Source organism: Chaetodon trifascialis, chromosome 2 (genome assembly GCF_039877785.1).
Source record: "Chaetodon trifascialis isolate fChaTrf1 chromosome 2, fChaTrf1.hap1, whole genome shotgun sequence".
In the NCBI taxonomy this organism is placed as follows: Eukaryota; Metazoa; Chordata; class Actinopteri; order Chaetodontiformes; family Chaetodontidae; genus Chaetodon; species Chaetodon trifascialis.
The window spans coordinates 1,683,189-1,704,746 of NC_092057.1; the positions used below are offsets into that span (position 1 = coordinate 1,683,189).

Here is a 21,558-nt window from a genome sequence, read left to right on the forward strand (position 1 = left end):
CGTCACCATAAGCACTACTCGCTGTATCATGGTGGGTAAATCCCTTCTGGTATTACTCAGAGCAGAAAAATGACCTGCGACAGAAAACACCGACTTCATCGATCATATTTATTATATGACATCAGCAGATTAAAATACATGTTTATTATGTACATATATGTAACAGGGGTGTTACTAGATAAAGTGCCAAATACCATTTTTTTACAAAAACAAAACCAAAAAAAAAAAGGGATTAGTGGAAGACCATCACACCCGTTACCCTGGTCCCACAGTTCATTGCTTCGCGGTCGAGGAGCCACCTTGTGTGGAGGGAGGCTGAATTGCTCAGTGCTGGTCGTGGGACAGTTTGGCACGATTCAGGGCGGGAGCGGTGAAAGTGTCGCGGTGGGATGAATACTGGCTGCTTTTGTTTCCAAACGTGAGCCGGCGTCGACGCGTACGACAGCTCGGCGCTCCGAGCTGCACGCGCTCCCACCGCATCAGTCCAGACGTTATTGAGAGATCCAGCATGTTTGCTTTAAGGTTCGTGTGTGAGGAGGCGAAACTGTTCCTAGACCAGAGCCCGAAGGCGTCCCAGCATCCTGCTCCCGTGTGGGAAGAAATATAAGACCACAGACTGCACTTCCCAGACTTCCTGCTTTTTTTTTTCTTTTTTCTGACATCCAGAGGAAGTTGACATTCTTTTAACAGTTATTGGTCGGCGTGTGTGTGGCGGTATCTTCCTCATAAACGAGACAGTGACAGAGAGGATGATGGGTAGCACTTATTTGCATGGACGTATTTCGGGTTCTTTTAGATTTTCAGGAGCTACAAAAGGTCGATTGAACGGGTTCCCCTCCCTTTTACTGTCCCCCAGTTTGTTCCCTACGGCAGTGATGGATGTACATACTCGGTGATGAAGACTCTGGTCCAGTCGATCAACGATCTGCCTGTTTCGGGAAGGCGGAGGCTCCGGCCAGGTTTTGTCGCGGCGTCTTCAGTGTTCGTCTGTGAAGGTTAAGACGTCGGCCTTCGGCTGAGAGGTCACGTGACAAAGTGGTCAGAGCGAGAAGGGCGACGTCGGCTCTTCGTCCTCCTCCGTGACAGTCGTACAGCAAGCTGTCGAAGCCTTTCTTCCTCCTTTACGTACTTCTTCATCTCGTCATAACCTTTCCTCGCGGACCCGGTTCAGTTCTGTTTTTACATCAACTAACTTTCTTCTTCCTCTTGCACCTCTTCTTCCTCTACCTCCTCCTGTCCAGTTTCATCCTCTGCTGGCGCCTCCTCCTCCTCCTCCTCTGCTCCTTCCAACTCTCCTTTCTCTTCTTCAGCATCTTCCGTTTCTCCTACCACCCCTTCTTCCTCCTCCTCTTTCTCGTCTGTCTCTGCTGCCTCCTCTTCCTCTTTCTCCTCCACCTCTCCCTCCTCTGTTTCCACTTCTCCCTCCTCGTTTGCCGTCTCCTCCTCCCCCTCTACCTCTTCCTTTTCCAACGTTTCCTCACCTTCTCCTTCCTCTTCCTCCTTTTCTCCTTCATCGTCACCCACTTCCTGCTCTTGATCTCCTTCCTCTTCTTCTTTAGTCTCCTCATCCTCCGCTGCATCGTTCACTTCCTCTTCCACTCCGTCCGTCTGCCCTTCTTCATCTTCTGCTTGGTCGTCTCCTTGTTTCACCTCCTCCTCTTCTTCTCTAGTCTCCTCCTCCTCTTCATCTTGGACTCCGTTGTGTTCGCTGTTGTGATTCTCCTCGTCTTCCTTCTCAGCTTCCACGTGGTTCTGTTCCTCGCCTTCTGGCTCCGCCTGGTCGTCCTGCGCTTGCTCTTCGGCGCCGTCATGGCAGATGGCTCTCCGCCCGCTGTTTCTGTGGTGGATGTGGTTGTGATTGTTGTGCTCCAGGTCCTCCAGGGTGAGTTCGAACTGGAAGCGGTCGTGCTGCAGGTGTCTGTCCGGGGGAGGCGAGGGAGACTGGGGCATGGTGTTCAGGTACCACTCCCGGTTCTCCTCCAGCGTGTCCAGCAGCTCCTGGGCGTCTGGGTGCACCAGGTCGGCCCACGTCTCCCACAGCGGGTGGACGATGTAGTCGATGAAACCCACCTAGAAAAGAACAAGAGTCACAACTGAGGCCTTGATGATAGGTGGTGTTAGAGAAAAGGTTTTTGGAGAAATGATTTGCTTTCTTGCTGAGAGATAGACGAGAGGATTGATACCACCAGTAAATACGAAGCGACAGTTAGCTTAGCTTAGCATAAAGACAGGAAACAGGGTGAAACAGCTAGCCTGGCTCTGCCCAAAGGTGACAAAATCCACCTACCAGCACCTCTAAAACTCACTAATTAACACGTCATATCTCTTTTGTTTAATCCATCCAAAAATAAGCATTTGTGGTTTTACTGGAAACTTGCTTAATGTTTTGCTATAAATGAATTATAATACATTAAGACATTACTCGCCATTGAGTACTTGAAATACTTTAGCAAATGTTCGCTAACACATAAATAAAGATGGTGAACGTGGTAAACATTTTGCCAGCTGAACTTCAGCATGTTAACATTATCAGTGTGGGCATATTACTCAGCCCACACTTGATTTAGCATGTTAGCATTTAGCTCAAAGCACCACTGTGCCAAAATACAGCATCACAGAGCCACTAGCATGGCTCACAACAGCTTTATTAAAGGCCCAACCAGTAATAAAAGCACAAGAGTATGAATGACATCTACATACTGTTTAACATTTTGCATTTCTGTTCTTGGTTTTACTCAAAATTTGAACACATGATCTAAACAAACAATTTAGAAAGCATTCATACAGTAAGTTGTTGTCGACCGTCTTTCTGTTGATATAAAGATGTAGAAAACAATTCAGAAATGATAAAGTCATTGTGCCGACTGAAGAGGTGTTGACTCATCTCAAAGGTCTTTTTTCCAAGACACAGTTTGTGTTTTTTGTTTAGCAAACATCTTGGTTAAGAGTCAGTGTTGCCATGACGGGATCTACGTGTGACCGCTGTTCCTCTTTGTGCGGTGTCATTTCATCACCATGAAACACTTCAGAAAACTGGGGGGTTTGTGAATGACACTAACAATGACCTCAAACATGACATCGCTCCTCTGACAGTCTCACCATGAACTGACTGTTGCATCGTACTGTAGGTGTTTCTGTTATTTTGTCCTCTGACGCTGCTTGTTCATGGTCCATTATCCAGTTTCCATTTCATCAGTCTGGACTCATTGTATTAACAGTGACACAGTTAGAGGGGAAGGGGGGAGATCGAGCGTTACCTGACTCTTCTCCACTGAAGCGGTGTGTTTGTCACACATGGCGCTGATCTCCATCCCTCGCTCTCGCTCTTTGTCACCCTGTCGGAAGAACTCCTCCATGATCCTCTCCGTCCACTGCTGGTACAACGGCAGCGTCTTGGTGGGGTTGCTCAGGTCTGCACAGTGCACCATGTTCCTCAGCACCTGAGCACACACACATTGAGAGTGTGTAACATTCACACAGTTCAGCCGTGGTCTGAGTGAGCAGCTGCACCGGCATGCAGTTACCTGTATCCGTTCAGTATAGTGGTCCAGCAGCAGCACACCGGAGCTGGTCACCTTCTTGGTCTCCACCATGGTCTTCAGGTCAGCCAGTAGGGTCATGTGTTTAGACATGTCTGTGGCCAACACCTGCAGCCGTAAAGACAGGAAGGCAGCACTAGAAAAGAGGCACAATGATCCAAAGCTGAGCGTAGAGACCCAACAGGCTTTAGGTGAACTAGTTTAAAACAGTAACTGCAGACACAGAGCACGTTCATGCACCGGGTATTGCAAACGTTTAACAGAAAGTATGTCTATGTTGTAGTTTTGGAAGAAATCCAGTTCTTGAGCTGACTGAGAGTCCTGAGGTTCATGGAGACGCTGGCCAGATAAGATTGATAGATTTCACTGAGATGAAAAACCTAGATAGGCAAGATAGGCAGCAACAAGTTACAGACAAACAGCATAAAACAGACGATGATTAAACAAAATGAACCTGTACCGCCTTAAATGAAGAAAACTGACAAGTCTTAAACTTACTTAAGACAAGTCTAAAACTATCCCGATAAAGAGGACAGTTCTCAGCATTGGCAGCAAAAGAGAATGATCACAGCTGACCAACCAGAATCAGCTGAAGCACAGGTGAAATGACGGCTTGTGTGTGTGTTTAGAATGAGCCTGCGGGTGTGAGACGAGGCAGGAAATGATCTGACCATATCGATGACGAGCTTGCGAAGGCTCTGGCGCTGGCGCTTGGTGAGGTTCTGGAAGATGTCACAGTTTTCCTGGTGCAGAAGCTTGAAGCCCACGGCGAGGTGGTGGTTCTCCAAAACCGACTCGTCGTTGTACATGAGGGCCAGCTCCGAGTCTGAGGCAGAGGAGGAGGGCGTAAACACAGTGTGTGTGCGTGTGTGTGTGTGCATGTGTGTGTGCGTGTGCGTGTGCGTGTGCGTGTGTGTGTGTGCGCGCGCACTCACTGGTGTTGATGAGGAACTGATTGGAAACTCCGGGGTGGTCAACATCATGGATAGCTGCAGCGAACAGAGCGGCGAGGATCTCCAGGTCAGTGAAGGCGGCCTGAAAGGGACAAAGAGGGCAGAAGACAGACGAGATCAGAGAAAATGAGACTGGAAATTAATGACCCTCAAGAACACACATTATCACTTCCATTCATTATTTTAAAAGGTACAGTGTGTAAGAACTGGCCACATGTCAAAGGTCACTGTAAACATATCGCCAGGGTAACCACAAACTGCTGCTCACTACTCTTTTCTGTAAGTTTCTATGGCTGTAGCTACTCGCTGCTGTTAGCTAGTTAGCTCAGTTAGCTGTGCAGCTAGTGGCCCCATTAGCTGACTGGAGTCTGCGCCGAGCGGGAGCTGTTGGTGTTTACACTGTGGGACATGGAAGCACGCTCAGCAGCCTCCCAGCGAACACGGACACATCAGGACAGAACGCAGCCTCAGAGAATGACGGCGGCCAGTTGGACAACAGCGAGAACAGCGCTGAGGTGATTTACAGCAGCTCCCACCAGGACTCTGACTCCAGGGTCAGCGAAGTATGGCGGGCCGGGACAGGAGGGGTGTGAAACAGGAGAGGAGCGAGAGGAGGGTCAGCGCGTAAAGCCAGAATAATTTCACATCTAACTCGGAAAGACAAACCATCCACGTCTGTCCAGACTCATTTAATATGACTTCAAGGGAAGTGAACGAGGGGCACTGAGTGTGTCTGTAGCAAAGCAGAATGTGATTGAGTTCATAATGACACTGCTTTGTGGAGCAGAAGTGTAAGTGTAATACTCAGGTGCCCCAAAACTGTTCTGAAGTATTGCGCTTGAGTAAATGTACTTCGTTACAGTTCACCCCTGCAGGTTGACGGAGTACAAATGACATTTGTGGTGAATTAAAATATTACGCTTTTGAAAACAGCCATCAGGGTTTGAGGTGTATTTGTTTGTTTAAATGAACAAATAAATAGTCTTGTTGGTGTTAAACTTTTATCGCTGTGCCCTGGGCTGGGCCATAATCATCTCCCAGCCAGAATGAATTATGAACTATGAAAGAAACGTGCTTTGTCAAGTCAAACAGAACAATGAGAACGTTTCCATGAAGCCGTGTCTGTCCACTTCAAGCACAAAGCAACCAGAAAGTGTGTGTGAGTGCATTCATCAACGTACATCGAGAGCAGGTGTGGAGAGGAGGACGTGTGTGGACTGGGTGACATCTGCAGCGTGGAGGCTGTTGTGGTACGCTACGTTTCCATGGTAATGGTCCTCCAGGGTCATCACGTAAGTGACAAAGGTGTCGACTGGGATGCGGAACGTCTTCAGCAGCTCTCGCTCCTGAGGAGGGAGGAGAGGAGGCACAACGGGAGAACGTCACGTGCATCAGCAAAGCCACAAACACTTCAGAAAACACACACGCACACACACTCATTTTGTTTACCTGGAAGATGGCGTACATGATGCAGCTGAGAGGTCTGTTGTTGGAGAATTCTGCTACTCTGAATATGTTAAAACTCCACTTGTCCAGATCCTCCAACTCCTGTTCAAACACCACACACACACACACACACACACACACACACACACACACACACACACACAGAAACAAACATAATATGAAGATAAAAAAGCTTATTCCACTCGATGTTTCATTAAAGGTGCAGCAGAATTAACATAGAGCTACACAATAAACCAAATGTATCAAAGTACCAACATTGTGGATCACTTAAACTTAATTTACTTGTAATGCAAATAAAAAAAAATGTCCAAATCACATATAATTAAACAGCAGAGCAACAACAACCACTGACGTCCACCCACAAACTGAGCCAGCCAAAGAGTAAATACTTCAGAGCTCAAACAATCAGCTATCTGAAGCTTCCTGCTTCACAAATATGAATCTTTACTTGTTATAGACCAAAACAGTTAATCAGTTAAGATAGAGAACAGATACCATAACCTCCCTTCTCGCCCCATAATGAGCTGACCTTAAGTCGCCCCTTGATGTTAGCACTTAGCTCAAAGTGCCGCTGTGCCGGCGGCCCTGCAGCACAGGGAGCGCTGTACTCTAGTTAGAACCAGGGACAGTTTTCAGTTAAACAATGAGGCACCGAGCACAAAAAAAGCAGACAATCAATAGATTCTATCTTTTTGGGCAGCGTTTGGCTTCAGTAGAAAGTCTCACAGCCTTAAAACACACAAAAAAACTCGCTTGATTTCTTTAAAAATGAAAAAAACATCTCTATTCACGGAGCACAGTCAAAGTCTGAGCGGCGATTGATCTGTGCAACTCATTCTGTGTGAGTCAGAGAAAAAGAGACAGACAGCGAGACCTTGGCGAGCTCATCCTCGTGGTCTGTGTTGACACCGAAGCGAGGCATTGAAGTGCTGGAGAGGCTCGAGCTGTGAGACAGTTTCCTTACTCCGCTGATGTGACTCATAGGCTTGTCTTTCAGAGTAGGAGACGGGATTTCCACTTCGTTCTGCTTGTCTACGGATTGGCGGACAAACACGCAGGTTTATTGTTTTTTACGTGGCAGAGGTCATAATCAAGACGAGGACAGACATCACAGTCTGGTCCCACTCACCCATGAAGGTGCTGGAGATGTATTCAGACACCTGGTTACCGGAGCGACTCATCTCCGACAGGTGGGACAGCTCCCTGTTCAGCATCCTCTTAAACTGTGGCAGAAAGAGCAAAACGGAGACACGAGCCAATGACGCGCTGTTTCTGAAACATCTGGACACTAAGAGGAAATGTGTTCACTGTGTATCAGTTTATGGTTATAATACAGTTCAGCATAGAGACGTACACACTGAAGATATTTGAGTACGATCAGCCGTCATCACAAAGCAAACATTTCTTTCATTCAAACATCGTGACAAAGATCAGAAGGCAGATTATTACAGCTGAACAATGAGTTCCACTAACGTAAGCGACAGTAAGAATAAACAGAAGGTGACAGTAAATCACCATAAATAATTTTTTTAATATAATGTTATTGTGCCCTGCAATCGGCTGGCGACCGGTTCAGGGTGTACCCCGCCTCTCGCCCATTGTAGCTGGGATAGGCTCCAGCCCCCCGCAACCCCGAAAGGGATAGGCGGTATAGATAATGGATGGATGGATAATGTTATTGTTTATTTTCTCCATCTGATCTTGGTCTGTTCAGCACTTCGCGCTGCATCTTTGCATGAAAGGTGCAAATAAAGTTAGAAACTTTGAGACAGAAAAATGTCGCTTCTGTTCGTTTCATACGCTGTGCGCTGACCTGTTTACCATGAGCCTGCCTACCTTGTTGGAGGCCATTTCGCTGACAGAGCGGTGTGTCTGAATGGTCTCCAGCTGGTCCAAGCACCAGTCCAGCTCCTCCAGCGTGTCCAGCGCGAGCTGCTGGTACTGCTGGTCCGATAGAGATGCCCTGGGACTGACGCACACCCCGCCCAGAGGAGACCTCCTGAGGACGCAACAGTTAGACCCACATCAGCAAAAGTTAGCAACGGCCTCCTCAGCTGCATCTATTTAGACATTTAGCCATTTATTACCAATCCCACATATAGTTTTTAAGCTTACAGCCTTGATTGTCTTTAGTTTTATAATTGTTACAGTTCAAGATTCCTTTCTGCTGTGTTTGGTACAATATAAATGTGTGTCTCTCTCTCTCTTCCTATTATGCAATAGTGACTGTTCTTCATCCCTAACAGTTGGCATTGCTTTGGGCTTGGTAGCTCGTTGGCTGGTTAGTGGGATATTTCAGGACAGTGAGTTGTACTGACTTGACTGTTGGTGTAGAGACGTTGGCAAGAATGGTGAAGTTGCTCCGCACTGATCGCAGACTGGCCAGAACCTAAATCATCACAGTGTCACAGGACGTAAACAGAACAACCTCAGAGAAAGATTCATGTCGCCCTTTTCCACGAGCAGTTCAAATCATGCAAAATTAAGTCAGACTCACTTGAGCAAAAGGTGTGACGATGAAGTCCTCTGCTGTGTGCCTGAGAGAGGACAGACAGGTGGGAATGAGAGAGGAAGCATGAAAACATGGACACACACACACACACACACACACACACACACACACACACACACACACACACACACACACACACACACACAGTCTTTCTGTCTGTCTCCCTGAGTCTCACCCTTCGCTGGCGAGGGAGGAGTTACGCGAGACGGTCTTGGGCGACATGTCGTAGTCGGAGTCAGAGCGGTAGAGGAAGGACTCTCTTCTCTGGCCCTGGGGAAAGGAGGTGTGCAGGGTGAGGCCCGGACTCTGCGAACCCAGCGGGGTGTGACCTGGCGACACGCCGTTCTCTGCTTCATAGCTGGAGCGCAGGGAGAGGAGGAGAAGTCCGATGGTTAGAGACGAGAGGAAGGACGCGTCCTGCAGAGCTCCCTGCAAGGCCAAAGCCAAACTGTGTGCAAACCTGTCAGTGTCCGCTTGTGTGATGGAGATGCGCGGCGGGATGCGGAGAGGAAGAGTTGTTGGACGCGACACATTGTTCAGGACCTCCGGTGAACGGGTGCGGTCTCGAGGGCGGAGCCAGCAGGGTACCTGTGCAGGTAGAGGCAGGGCTTGTAGATGATCTGTCTTCAGTTCAGGGCTGGGAAACCGTCCACTGCCCCACAAGCCCCAGATTATTTTTCCTGTTATTCTCGGCAGCCCGCTGGATGAAATTCAATTATTTCGGAAAGAACTGATCGTTTGGCCTCAGACACACAAGATGTGAACACATCACTGACTTCATATCTCTTTTTCGGTTGATATAACAAACTTCCTGGGGAATAGTTATCCATTTACACATCCAGCAGTTATGGGGGAACATTATCACTTATTTGGAATTGCGATGTGTCCACAATGTACATCCAGTATTTAATCTTTTAGCTCTTCACCAAATCCTGAGAGCAACAGATGACTCTTTAGGTGCTAAAGGCTCGACTATGTTAACTTTGCTGTTTGGTGGTATGCAGGCAGTTTACAGCAGGTTAATCAGCATTTCCCTTAAAGCGGCTCCCTGCTGCTGCTGAAACTAAACAGTGCTACACGCTGTTATTCCATCTACTGTTAATGCAAAAATATGGTTTAATGCAATTTGTGTGTGTCACACCCAGTTTACATAAAATCTTGTGTTTCACTCTCGCTGCATGGTCATGCACTTAAAGCTGATTTGGAATGACGTCACTGCATTACCTCACACTGACTGTAGGTTAACTGTTCTGAATTCAGTGGAAGTCAGCGGATCCCTGCGGTGGAAGGAATCATCATATTCCTAAAATCAGCGGTATGCTCCTTTAATATTATGTGCACACGTTCACACAGCTCATTTTATACCACAGGGCCCCGAAGCACGTTAACGCGCCCGCGCTGCCTTTCAATACCTGGAGACTCGACGAGAGTCTTCTGCTCCTCCCCCTGCGCAGCTCGGCCCCCAGCGTGGCCCCAGACGTGTAAGATCGGCTGTAGCGAGATGACTCCGCCTTCTCCCCAGCACCTGTTATATCTGTGTCATTGCCCTGTGAGATGGGGGCGGGGGGGGGGCAGGTGAGGGACACAGACATGCAGCATGAGAGACATATTTCATTTGTCTTTGCAAAGAAAACTCGTACTGTGGATCTAATGATAAAAAAATCAGAGTAACTTCGGTACATTTACCAAACCGTGTTGATTTGCCACGTTCACATTCTGAGGAGTGAAGAAACTTATCAATGCATGTGTGTCTGCACGCGTGTGCGGCTGCGCGTGTGTTCAGCTACATGCGTGTGTGGCTGTGTGTGTGTGTGTGTCTGGGATAAGGCCTCTACAGACTGAGCTCTTAGAGGCTGATCTGCACTGCAGTACCGTAGCAACAAAACACTAGGGGAATGGTAGCAGTTGCTAGGCAACAGTGCCGTGTTGCTTCCATGCTGCGTTTGATGTCGTCCAGACCCAGATGTGGAAAGATGCTCACACACAAACACACACACACACACAGTGGACACAAACACACACATGTATGGGCATGATCAATAAAAGAGCGTCTGAATAATGCATGGCATGATGTCCTTCAGCCGAGGCGTTAGCTCTGAGAGAAAACAGCTCGTTGACACAGCGCGCTCATTTAGCTGGGGTTCATTTACATACAGGACGATGACTGACTGAGAGGTTCACACTATGTGAGACAGACTGTCCACTCCGACTCCTGAGTGTGTCCACAGACATCGACAACAAGAACAAAGGGACTCCTGGATGTGTGAGAGTCATAAGGTTTGTATGTCATCGAGAGCATTCAAGCAAACACACACACACACACACACACACACACAGTCGAGTCGGACGGTCAGCTCTGCCTGGTATCTACTCTCATGGAAACAAAGTTCAGCTGATGCTCTCGAGTTCGTCCCCGGTTGTTTATATCCTCCTTCTCACCTCTTCTCCAGTCACAGACAGCACGCTGCGGCTCTTCTTCATTCTGATTGGCTCGTTCTGGGCCCCAGGGCGGAGCGTTCCGGAACCCAGGCAGCAGAGCAGGTGGAGAGCCAGGACCGGAGAGGTCAAAGGTCACTGCAAGGTCAAACCTGGGTCAGACCGGGTCACAACCGGCCCCCATTGGAGCTGACTCAGCCAGCCAACCGTCTCGCTCGTGCTCCGTCCTCACCAGTCTTCAGATGGCTGAAACCGGGCGTCCGACCAGCCGCTAGATGCTAAAGGTGCATTAAGTGCCCCTCAGAGGCTCCAGGTTCAGGCTGAGGTGGATGACCTTCGTGTTGATCTGTTGTTTATTCACGAGCAAAAGGTGGAAGAAAGACAAATCAAAAAGAAAATTCTCACTCCATTTTAGAATAAGCTACGAGTTTCTGGGGAAGAACAAGCCCGCCGGCACGTGGCCTTGCTTTGGCCAGACGAGCCAATGGGATATCCCGGAAAGAGTTCATGACGGCACTGCTGAAGAAAACCTTTTCCCGAGTCTTCTCAAACGTTTATCCGACTTGGAGCGTTGTTCGAATGACATTTCCCATTTGAAGACCTGATCCCACATGAATGCAGCCTTCCAGCACTTAATAATCCAGTTTGTGTCTCCCGTCTCAGATCAGTCCTCCGCTGTCACATCAATCAGTCGGATCCAAGCTTTAAGTCCAGATGTCAAAATTCCAGGTTTGATATTCCAGGATCCATCCTTGAATCCCAGCGTGTCGTCCTCGGTGTAGACTCCCTGAGAGAAAACAGAAATGAAGAGTTACCATGAGCAAGAATTCAAATATCGTCCGCTGTCTTTTTCAGTCTTTCCTTCCTTCTTTTAGATCTAATGAATTCATTTGATGCATCATCAAACATGAGAAAGTCCTCTCCCCATGCACACTGTACTCCTTTATTAACATGAGCCAGCCTGGAGAAACATTTCAATGCCCATTGTTTTCCACAATACGAAGCCCCCGCCTGAAGAAACTACTGAAATACCAAAAGAAATCGCAATATGATGACTAATATCCAAACAAACCATCGGTCGGCTGACAAAGGGGGCAACCTTAACTAAATATTTTGGCTGCCATGGCAGTGCAGGAGCTGTACCTACAGTGTGGCTAATTCTGAGCAGACACTGCAACACCAAAGCTCTCTGATGTTATATAATTACTCTGAGCGGTCCGAGATGACCTAATTCCACTGGATACGGCAGATTCGGCATATCAGTGTGTTTCTGATTGGGCTGGTAAACAGAGAGATGATGCTGGAGACGACTTCTACCAGGGGTCATCAAGAACACACCCACTCAACGAAAGCGCTCTCACACCAGAGTCTGCACAGAAAAAAAAGGCTTTGTATGGAGAAATCAACAAACGCACGGTGACACAGTGACATATATATACACAGACAATGAGGAATGTGAGCACATACACAAACACCATGGCTGCCACCAGCACCACCTCCACTACACATAAAGCAGCTTATAAAACCAAGCAGCAGTGCATCAATATGCAGCTCAACCACCAGCCCGCTCCTCTGTTACAAAACACCCAAATATATATATATAAAACACACGCACCCCCACTGAAAGCATGCATACATGAGGACAGCCCTGCCGTCATGCCTGTCTGCACACACACAGCGGGAGATGTGTGTCAGACAGACACACATGCACACGCACACACACGGCCGGGCTGCAGCACGTAAGAATAAAAACACTCACCTTGATCACCTCAAGATCAATGGAAAGAAGGGCTGGGCCTCGTCTTGCTTTCACTCGTCTCCGTCCCCGTCTCTCCTGCCCGCTGTCTCTCTGCAGACTAGCAGTGTGTCACCACGGCGAGAGAGGGAGAAGAAGAAGAAGAAGAAGAAAAAAAAAACACTTGGCGTCTTCATGAATATCCACGGCTTCACCAGCCTCCCTCTCCCCTGCCACAGTGGTCTCCCCCAGCCACCCCCCCTCCTCCACCACATCCTCCATGGAGAAGCCCATCTCCCCTCCCCTCCCTCCTCCCACATAGTGTCCATTAATCCCATACAGCAGCCTCCGCTCCTCCTCTCCATCAGCACCCCTGCCGTTTTCTTTTTATTAGTGGCCACACGCCGACTCTCTGCTTCAACAGTCAGGCATCGGTCCTCCCCATTATACACACATTCAACACAAAATCACACTAAGGATTCATGGTTCCCGTTTACTCGCTCTCCTTTGTCTCCCATGTCCTTTTACAGTCATTCAAGGACACGCAGTGCACTTATCCATTTCCAGTCCGACAACAGGAATCGTGCCTCTGGTTTTCTGGTTTTATCTCTGACAGTGTGGGATGACCAACAACCTTGATGTGTTTAAGGTGCACTTTATGAATTCACTCCATCAATAATTGATTAATCAGCTGATTATTTTCTTAATTAGGCAATTCCTTGTTTGGTGACAGAAAACAGTGAAAAATGTTGATCAGCCCTCCCAGTCTCAAAGATATTCAACTGTAGGACAAGCGAAGGCAGTGAATCCTCACATTTGAGGGGCTGGAACTGGTGTTTTCCACATATTTGCCTGAAAAACTGCTTCAGCTCTACAAGACAGTCAGAGTGCAGACTGAAGGCAGAACAGCTTCTGATGATTCTGGTTAAACCTGTGCTTTTTCACAACATTCACACATCTAGAGGACCTGACTTGCAGCTACAAGCACACGCTGATAAAAACGTACAAATAAACACACCCGAGCCTTTCTGCATGACGCTGTTCTGTTTCCCTCCCATCAGCTTTTATAGGCATTATCTAGATTTGATTTATGCCCTGGGCCTGCGCTGATTGTTTTTTATTTACAAAAGTGACTGCACAAAGAAGCTTTGCCTCAAAAATCCTGCAAACGCCACTAAATCAAACCCACCAATTAATTACGAAGGAGAGAGAGAGAGAATGACCCAGGAATTAATTATGCAAGTGAGAGTGAGAGACAGAGATGGAGAGAGACCAGCCAGGATTCACAGCAACCAGTGGAAAAGTTCATCAACGACACAAATAAACGAAGCCTGGTTTATTGTACAAGTTCTGCAAAACAATCTAAAAACAGAGTCTCACGATGCCAAAACTGCAAAGAAAATAAAACGTACTACTTGAAAAAACACAAAAACTATGACATACTATAACAAGGCTTACATCACAAAGCAGCAACGATGAAACGATTTGCCCTCAGAGTTCACTTGAGCTTTAGAGGGGAAACTAGTCTACTGACTGATTAAAGGAGCAGTCTGTAGCATTTAGTGGCATCTAGCGATGAGGTTGCAGACTGCTGCCAGGTGAATCCCCCTCGCCTCGCCCTCTGACGCGCACTCTACAGGGACAGCGTTTGGTTTGTCTGCTCTGGGCTACTGTACAAACATGGCCGGGCAGCGTGACGGACTGAGGAAGAGGAGCCGCTCCCTCGTTCTAAGGTAACAAAAACACGCTCATTTTCAGATTATTGCACACTGATGAAAACACACTTCTGAATACTTAAACGCCTTTCTGCCACATTCTGCAAAGACGTCTCCCTAAATCTTACACACCATCCCTGAAGTCAATCGAGAGGAGATTCATTTTGATTTTCGATTCATCGTTTGAGTCATTTTGCATGAAAACATCCTCAAGTTTCTTTTACATCACTGCTAAATTTCTTTTATGTCTCAGTTAATAATAATCAGCAGCAGATGAATGAAACCCACATCACCTAATACACACATTTCTCATCATAATTAAATACTACTTAATGGAATCGTACTCTGAAACATGGACACAATGATCTCAAAACTGTCTTTGAATTTCAACACTGCAGTTTTTTTGTTACTGACTGACAGCTACAGATCTGCGATAAGCAAATATCAGCTGATATATTTGTCAGTTTATCAGCTTTGCTGTAGTTCTACCATCTCGAGTTCACGCCTTCAAAACAGAAAACACTTTCATTTTCAAGTAGAATCAACACTCTGACAGTCTCAACAAAGAAACAGCCCTCATCAAAGTTCACCTCATTCTTATTCATGCAGGGTTATTAATTCGTAGCCACAGCGGTCATTTCCAGAATCCAATGCACTCAACATGAGCTAAGGTCCGGCTGTTTGAGTGAGGAGACTCAGCTTAGCGCCGACTGATATCAGCTGATATTGATTAGAAATGACTCACTCTGTGGGCTCACATTTCACCAACACAACGACAGCTGAGCTAATTAGATGGACTGCTGTTCAGGAGATGGGCTTGTGGTGTAGTTTACAGGCTGTGCCTCCAAACGGACCTGAGGTGGCGCTGTTGACCACGGGAGGACAACAGCTGCAGTCAGGCAGGCTTATTGATTGATCTGTAAATGGTCAAACGCCTGTGAAGACATACTAAACTGCTTTTTGATTTAATTTAAACCTAACAGAGTATCAATAAAGATGCAATAATCAAAAATAACATGGATAAATACAAACATCAAAAGGAGCCGTGGCTTTTTTTTCCCCTCTCTCTCATATGAGATCTTATTAACTGTGCTTATACAGTGAGTACATCGTGTTGCATCATGTATGAAGCAGCACGTGCACACTGTTGGACTGACAAGGACTGTTAGTGATGATCTGGGTCAAAACGGAGGCCAAGAAAAGGCGTACTGGTTCCACTGAAGTCCCGGGAACATTATCTCACTGCTGTTTGCTTTCATTTAGGTTCTTCCTTCTCTCATTAATCTTCTTCCTCATCCTCTTCGTCACTCTCCTCTTCATCATCACCCTCTCCCGAGTCAGGGACCCACAGTCCAGAGTCAATACACCTCCTCAGGTGGTATTTTCCCTCCTGTAGGCAGAAACACAGAATGAATGAACGAACATGTTTTGAGGCATTTAGTGCCAGTTCAACACTTCCTGGTCTGTGAGGCTTTTTACAGGTACGAACACTCACCTCAGGGTCCAGTCTGTTGATAGCTTCCCGCAGCATCTGGACGTTCTTCTCATCAAAGCTCTTCTGTATTTCCTATGAAACAAAAGTACTGCTGTGATGCCGTGGGCCCAGAGAGCCGAGTCCTGCCTGCAGGTTTGTCAGCACTGAAATCTGAGTCAGTCTTTCATAGTCACGTCCAAAACGTCAGCGTGTGATCACTTTAACATGCGCAGTGGACACCAGCGTCGACTATCTGAATGTTTTCATTACACATTTTTCTACAGTTATACAAACTTTCCACTTTGTTCAAGCTTATGCGAAAGCTAAAGGAAAGTAGATAAAGGTGTTTACCTTGCACAGAGAGCTCACGCCTGACTGGTGGAGTCCATTCTGCTGAGCTGTGTATTGACTTCTCTGATTATCCAAATGGCGGCAGGGTTCATATCAATAGACTGCGCAAACACTGACTTCAAAATCTACTAACAGCTTTGAAATGAGTGAAAAAATGCAGCCGCCCACACGAGACACGACTGTCAGCCAGAGTAAAACCATCTCTTTAAATAACCCGTGTCAGGAGCCACTGACAGGATGTGAACTCTACGTGGAATTTTTTTATTTTTTCGCAAAACAGAACGGAACAAAAAATAAAGCAAACGTAGAAACAACAGCAGGAAAAGTACGTAGGTAGACTGGCATGGATCTGTCTTTCTCCTGCCGAGTATCAACAACATACCTTTACACTGCGCATACTAACAGGCCGGCTGTCTTCCCTCACAGCCTCCAGGGACGTAGACAGAGGCGACACACAGTTTCAGCTCCAGTGCAGGGTGAATGAAATCCAGCTGAGCTGAATTCATGGTGACCCTCCTACTTTACAGTAAGTGTATAAATGTCATCACAGAGACGACTACTGTGTACAACTCAGCCATCATTTGTGTCTTCTTGTAAATTCAGCATTAAAATCAAACCAGTTTTAGGTCCATCAGGTCTGCTCTGGTTCCACCACCAGTTTGTTGCGACTCACTAATATTCTCCAGTGCTCTAACTTTCATCCTTCATCGTCGTGTTACCTACATATTCAATTATTAAACGTGCGTTTTACTGAAGAGCAGCTGCTGCCCACAGTGGCCGACCTCTCCTGACATACTGGTGCGTGCTTGCATGTGTGTGTGGATGGTTTACCTTTGGCAGAGATTCATAGACCTCTACGGGGTCTAAACCACCTGGGCCCAGCCTCTTCTGCCTCTCTTCTTCCTCTAGCTCCTTCATAGCGCTCTCCATCCGGATCTGAGCACAGCTGCGGACTCGCTCCTTCAGCAACTCCAGCTCATGGTCAAAGGCGTCTTGGTATGGCTTGTCTGCAGTCTGACATGGACACAAAAACACTTAAATGGCCAAATTCTTAAAATTGCACCACCACAAATCATTTTCCCCAGTAGAAACTTAGTCCACAGACAAATATGCGACCTTGATCTTTGAGAAGAACTGTCTGAAGCAGCCTTTTGGGTTGACCTTCAGTGTCCGAGCCAAATCCAGGATGAACTGCATGACGATGGCCTGATGGGCCACCTGCTCCATCAGGGCATGTTTCTATGAGCACACAGAGAAAGGACAAGGCTTCACCTGACAGATCTGTGTTTCACCAAGAGCATGCATACACACTTTTGCATCAGCACTCACCTCATCTATCTCAAAGTCAATGCAGATGACAACAAGGCAGTTAGTCGTCTCTTCGCACACCAGATGTGGGTTGTCCGACAGATACTTCTGACTGTCGTCCCAGCGCCGCAACATACCTGAAGCACACACATGCACATCCACAATAATGCAACGTTCAAGCTGAGCTCCAGAGGTGTGTTTTCAACACAGGAAGTCAAATATGTTCTGCACTCAAGTGGCCTCTGTCATGAGAACACTTGAGGACACTTCAGGGACTAAAAGTCAGGACGTGTCTTTAGCTGCTTTGATTTTGACTGCTAGAACACCTCTTTAAAAACATCATCACAACTTATTCATGTGAAGACCTACAAAGTGACAAATACCTTAAAAATAATGGCTGAACAACATGCAAAAAAGCATGACACTGGGATTATTGTGACAGTTATTGCTGCTGTGACGAGTCACGACTCGAGTGGGTTTGGTAAAGGGAAGGCAGAGAAAACAAAGGTGCATCAAGACTAAAGCATACCAAAGTGTTTGATTTCCTTCGCATATTTCTCCACAAAGGTCTTGTGCTTCTCCACCTTTTCCTTCTCCGTTTCCTCCTTTGTGACAGGCTTGACGTTGAGTACGCTCTAGAAAACAACATGAAGATAAATCAGTACGCCGATAAGACGAAGCACATCTCACACACCTCGTGACCTCCACGCCGTGCTACCTAGCCTAGCCTTACCTTGCTGAAACCTTCTTTGCTGATAGTGTCCACATTCCAGGGCAGTTTCTTTTCTTCTCGCTGGTGCTCTTCGATCATTTTCTCAAACGACTTTTCATCCTTCTTCAGTTTTCTCACCTCGGCGTGGACTTTCTTTAGCTCAGCCTCTCTCTCCTCATCCTCCTCTCCCTCCTTCCTTCCTCCCTCCAGCTCTTTAAGCCGTCCCCGGGCTTCCTCTAATAGCCTCTTGCATTCTGCTAAGTTAGTCTCCAGGTCTTCCCCTCTCTGCTGAAACTCAACCATTCTCTCCAGCCGGGCCTGTGGGCCAGAGTGCATGACAGTGAAGTGAAGAAATACAAGGCAAAGATGGTGGGAGATGAGGACAAGAGGAACACTAAAGGTGGAAGGGGGTCAGGTAAGAAGATACTCAAAAGGAAAACTAGAAAGCACACATACAAAGTAAATGTGTGCATGACAGAGAGGAAAACTGAATAAAAGCAACTAATCATCTAGGAGCTAGTTAGGACTGTCTTCTATTCAAAAACAAGAGGAATCAGGATTTCACATATGTTCAGAGCTATTAACTTGAACTCCATGTCTGTTGCTGGGCGATGAAACACCTCATGGGCATAAATCATTTGGTTATCTTGCGACCACATTTGTACATTCACTGGCTGAAATGAGCGATGATACTGAACCTCACGCTCTAGAATCAGAGCCCACGACAGTTCAAACATCACTCAGTGGTGTTATTTCCTCTTCGGCGATGAGCTACAGATATGAGCTCTGAGAAATACTGGAATGAAAATAGACAAGTGAAACCAGAGACCTGCTGGAGACTGCAAGTCTTTCTCGACCTTTCACCTAAGCAGACATGTGACAGCCAGGGACCGGCTAAGCTCATTAGCTTCCCAGAGCCAGAGCCACACAAACTGAGCTTGACCAGCGCAGTTAGCAGCCACACAACGTCCTGCCTCATCTATTTAATGTAAAGTGATATTAAAGTATGCCTCATGACAGCCCACCCCGAGGAGCTGCAAGATAAATCTGTGCAGTCCTGAGACAATTAATGTGAAAAGAGGAAATACATTTGCTTTTGGAGACATTACTCTAATCCTCTAATTTTGTCTTTACTGGACAATCACAATTACATCTCTTCTCTAAAAAATTGCCTTGATCATAATCCTTGACAATGGCTCACAGCTAAACACTGACCTTGATCATTGACCATTGATCATTGATCTTCCCCAATGCTGGAAGGCTCTGTGAAAGCTGTTAGCTCACAGTACTTCTGGACATTGATAGGTATTGATGATTTACTACAGTATCTTTAAAAAAAAAATATGATGATTTGTTGTCTAGTATTTATTTATTTTGCAAAGATCTGTGAGGTTGGTAGCCACTAGCAAGTTAGCAGAACATCAGCAGCCAGCCTTTAGTCTGTTTCTAGTATTTTTCTTCTTTTTATACCCTTCACGTTGTGAGTTGCACATTTGCTTTCATACACTGAGACTCTCTCATCTCCCTCTTTTTCATTTTCATCTTGCTGTAAATTCCTTTCCAGCCGTTAAAACAAGTGCTGTACAAATGAAGTTTGCTTGCTAGTCGTTAGCTAGCTAGCGGACCCTTAGCGTCAAAGAAGCGCACATGTGTGTGTGACACCTGTTGGCCATCTTTGTACACACTGCTCTGTTTGACTGGTACTAAATCACTTCTACTGGTAAAACTAACCAGGTATACGACTCCAAACGTCACAGCTACTACAAGTTTCACTGCTGACCCGGTGTCTCATTCTGAACAAGCTCGGCGTGTCGACGTACGGACTGGTCACATCTTCGTCGTCTGACACGTAAATGTGATCCCAGGCGCTGTAATCGATGCCCGCTCCGCCGCTCATCCTCCAGCTCTCTCGGCCGTCTCCCCGCTGGTTTTCGGTTTCAGTTACAGTGGACGGAAACTACCGGGCTGTCCGGCTGGGACGGCGCACTGACACAGGCTGTGCAGTGAGACAGAAACCGATAGTTTCCCAATCCTCTTAGGGAGGGAAGCAGCGACGCGCCGTTTACAGAAATCCCCTCTTTAACTGCAGCTCCGCGCGCCTGGAAGCCAATCGATACACGTCATCAAGAAGCGCGGGTCGGGTCGTTTATGTGTTTTTACAAAGCGAAAACACAAACAAACTTTAATGTTAATGGGGAAAAACAGTTATAATGTGGTAATAGAGGAGGGTTTTGTTGTTTTATAATAATTCTTACAATTAATGTATATATATTTTTTTATTTCTTTATTAATTGACATGATAAACAGTATTTTAGTCATGAAAAAAATACTTAAAACTTGACAAGCTAAACAGATAGTGCGCAAAATTCATCATCAGTTTCATCTTGTAAACATCAAACTATGTGGCTTACTATAAACATACCTTTCAGTGTAAGTTTATTCTTGTGGGACCTAAGGTTTTTTCCATGTGTTAAAGGTTCTGCTTGTCATTTCTTTAACTTAATTTCTTCAGTTTGTGCCTGATAAAATCTGCAGTATGTGAACATTTAGGCAATATGTTTAAGAAATTTAAATATGGAAAGGCATACTCCCAAAGCATAAGTGGTCAATGGGTGAGGAATAATATTCAGTTTTTAACAAATGCTCAGTCAGATTCAGAGATCATGTCAGCTGTAGTTTATTTTAGGCCACTGTTTCACTGCAAACACAACCAGTCTACATCCACTGTCCCAAACACAGGCGACTGTTTCTGGAGGAGCTCTGGTGATATTTTTTATTATACAGGATATAAAAAAAGACAACATGAGTATGAAAAATCGTTTCAATCACATGCTTTCACATGTCTACACTTGTGCCAACATGGAGATACAAGCAAAGAGCTTCAGGCCAGGATGCGCAGACGTTTCCTCTGGAAGTGGTGTCAGATCTGGGGCCGGTGATCACACTGTAAGCACGACCACATTCAGTGACAGATTTCCAAAAAAATGCACGGTGTCATTCTTTTTCAGCTGTACGGTTGTTACACACATGGCTGTAGGGGAGCAGGACATGGAGAACTGATCTGCTTTAATTCCAGTCTTGTAAAATCAAATTATTTCAGGTCTATCAGGGAAATGTTTTCAACCATGCATTATCCATCCATGAATAGACAGACATACCGCGTAGCCTACATGAACACGAGTTGAATAACAGTGCAAATAACACAATATAGGACGAGTTTAATCAGTTATGATGGGGTTAATTCATCAATACTTTATTATTCATGATCAAATATAAAGTGTATGAAGTCTTCTTTACTCGTCTGCTCATCTCCTCTGAGCTTCCTCTTGGTAGGGGAGGAGAGAGATTATGGGAGG

The 21,558-nt window shown here is 46.3% G+C and overlaps 2 protein-coding genes across 4 annotated transcripts; both read right to left on the reverse strand.

Annotated features, from left to right (window-relative positions):
• Window positions 1-89: 89 nt before the first annotated feature.
• On the reverse strand, window positions 90-12,879 carry LOC139337402 (3',5'-cyclic-AMP phosphodiesterase 4C-like). Its single transcript, XM_070971951.1, has 17 exons — window positions 12,667-12,879; window positions 10,911-11,694; window positions 9,884-10,018; window positions 8,932-9,059; window positions 8,647-8,829; window positions 8,457-8,496; window positions 8,278-8,348; window positions 7,796-7,958; window positions 7,089-7,182; window positions 6,834-6,991; window positions 5,942-6,040; window positions 5,674-5,838; window positions 4,475-4,574; window positions 4,211-4,365; window positions 3,525-3,647; window positions 3,258-3,440; window positions 90-2,070 (listed from the first exon to the last, which is right to left on the reverse strand). The coding sequence occupies exons 2-17, from the start codon at window positions 10,950-10,952 to the stop codon at window positions 1,189-1,191; spliced, it is 2,721 nt and encodes a 906-aa protein (XP_070828052.1). The 5' UTR covers window positions 10,953-11,694; window positions 12,667-12,879; the 3' UTR covers window positions 90-1,188.
• A 1,085-nt stretch (window positions 12,880-13,964) lies between these two features.
• cdc37 (cell division cycle 37 homolog (S. cerevisiae)) lies at window positions 13,965-20,352 on the reverse strand. 3 transcript variants are annotated; one of them, XM_070981839.1, is made up of 8 exons: window positions 19,934-20,352; window positions 18,224-18,520; window positions 18,020-18,125; window positions 17,512-17,627; window positions 17,299-17,421; window positions 17,014-17,196; window positions 15,853-15,924; window positions 13,965-15,747 (listed from the first exon to the last, which is right to left on the reverse strand). In XM_070981839.1, exons 2-8 carry the CDS (start codon window positions 18,503-18,505, stop codon window positions 15,637-15,639), a joined length of 993 nt encoding a protein of 330 aa, XP_070837940.1. In that variant the 5' UTR covers window positions 18,506-18,520; window positions 19,934-20,352; the 3' UTR covers window positions 13,965-15,636. The 3 variants fall into 3 exon arrangements, with proteins under 3 accessions (XP_070837940.1, XP_070837932.1, XP_070837948.1); XM_070981831.1 differs by having other exon boundaries at window positions 13,971-15,747; window positions 19,983-20,197; XM_070981847.1 differs by having other exon boundaries at window positions 13,971-15,747; window positions 20,023-20,091.
• Between the last annotated feature and the right edge of the window lie 1,206 nt (window positions 20,353-21,558).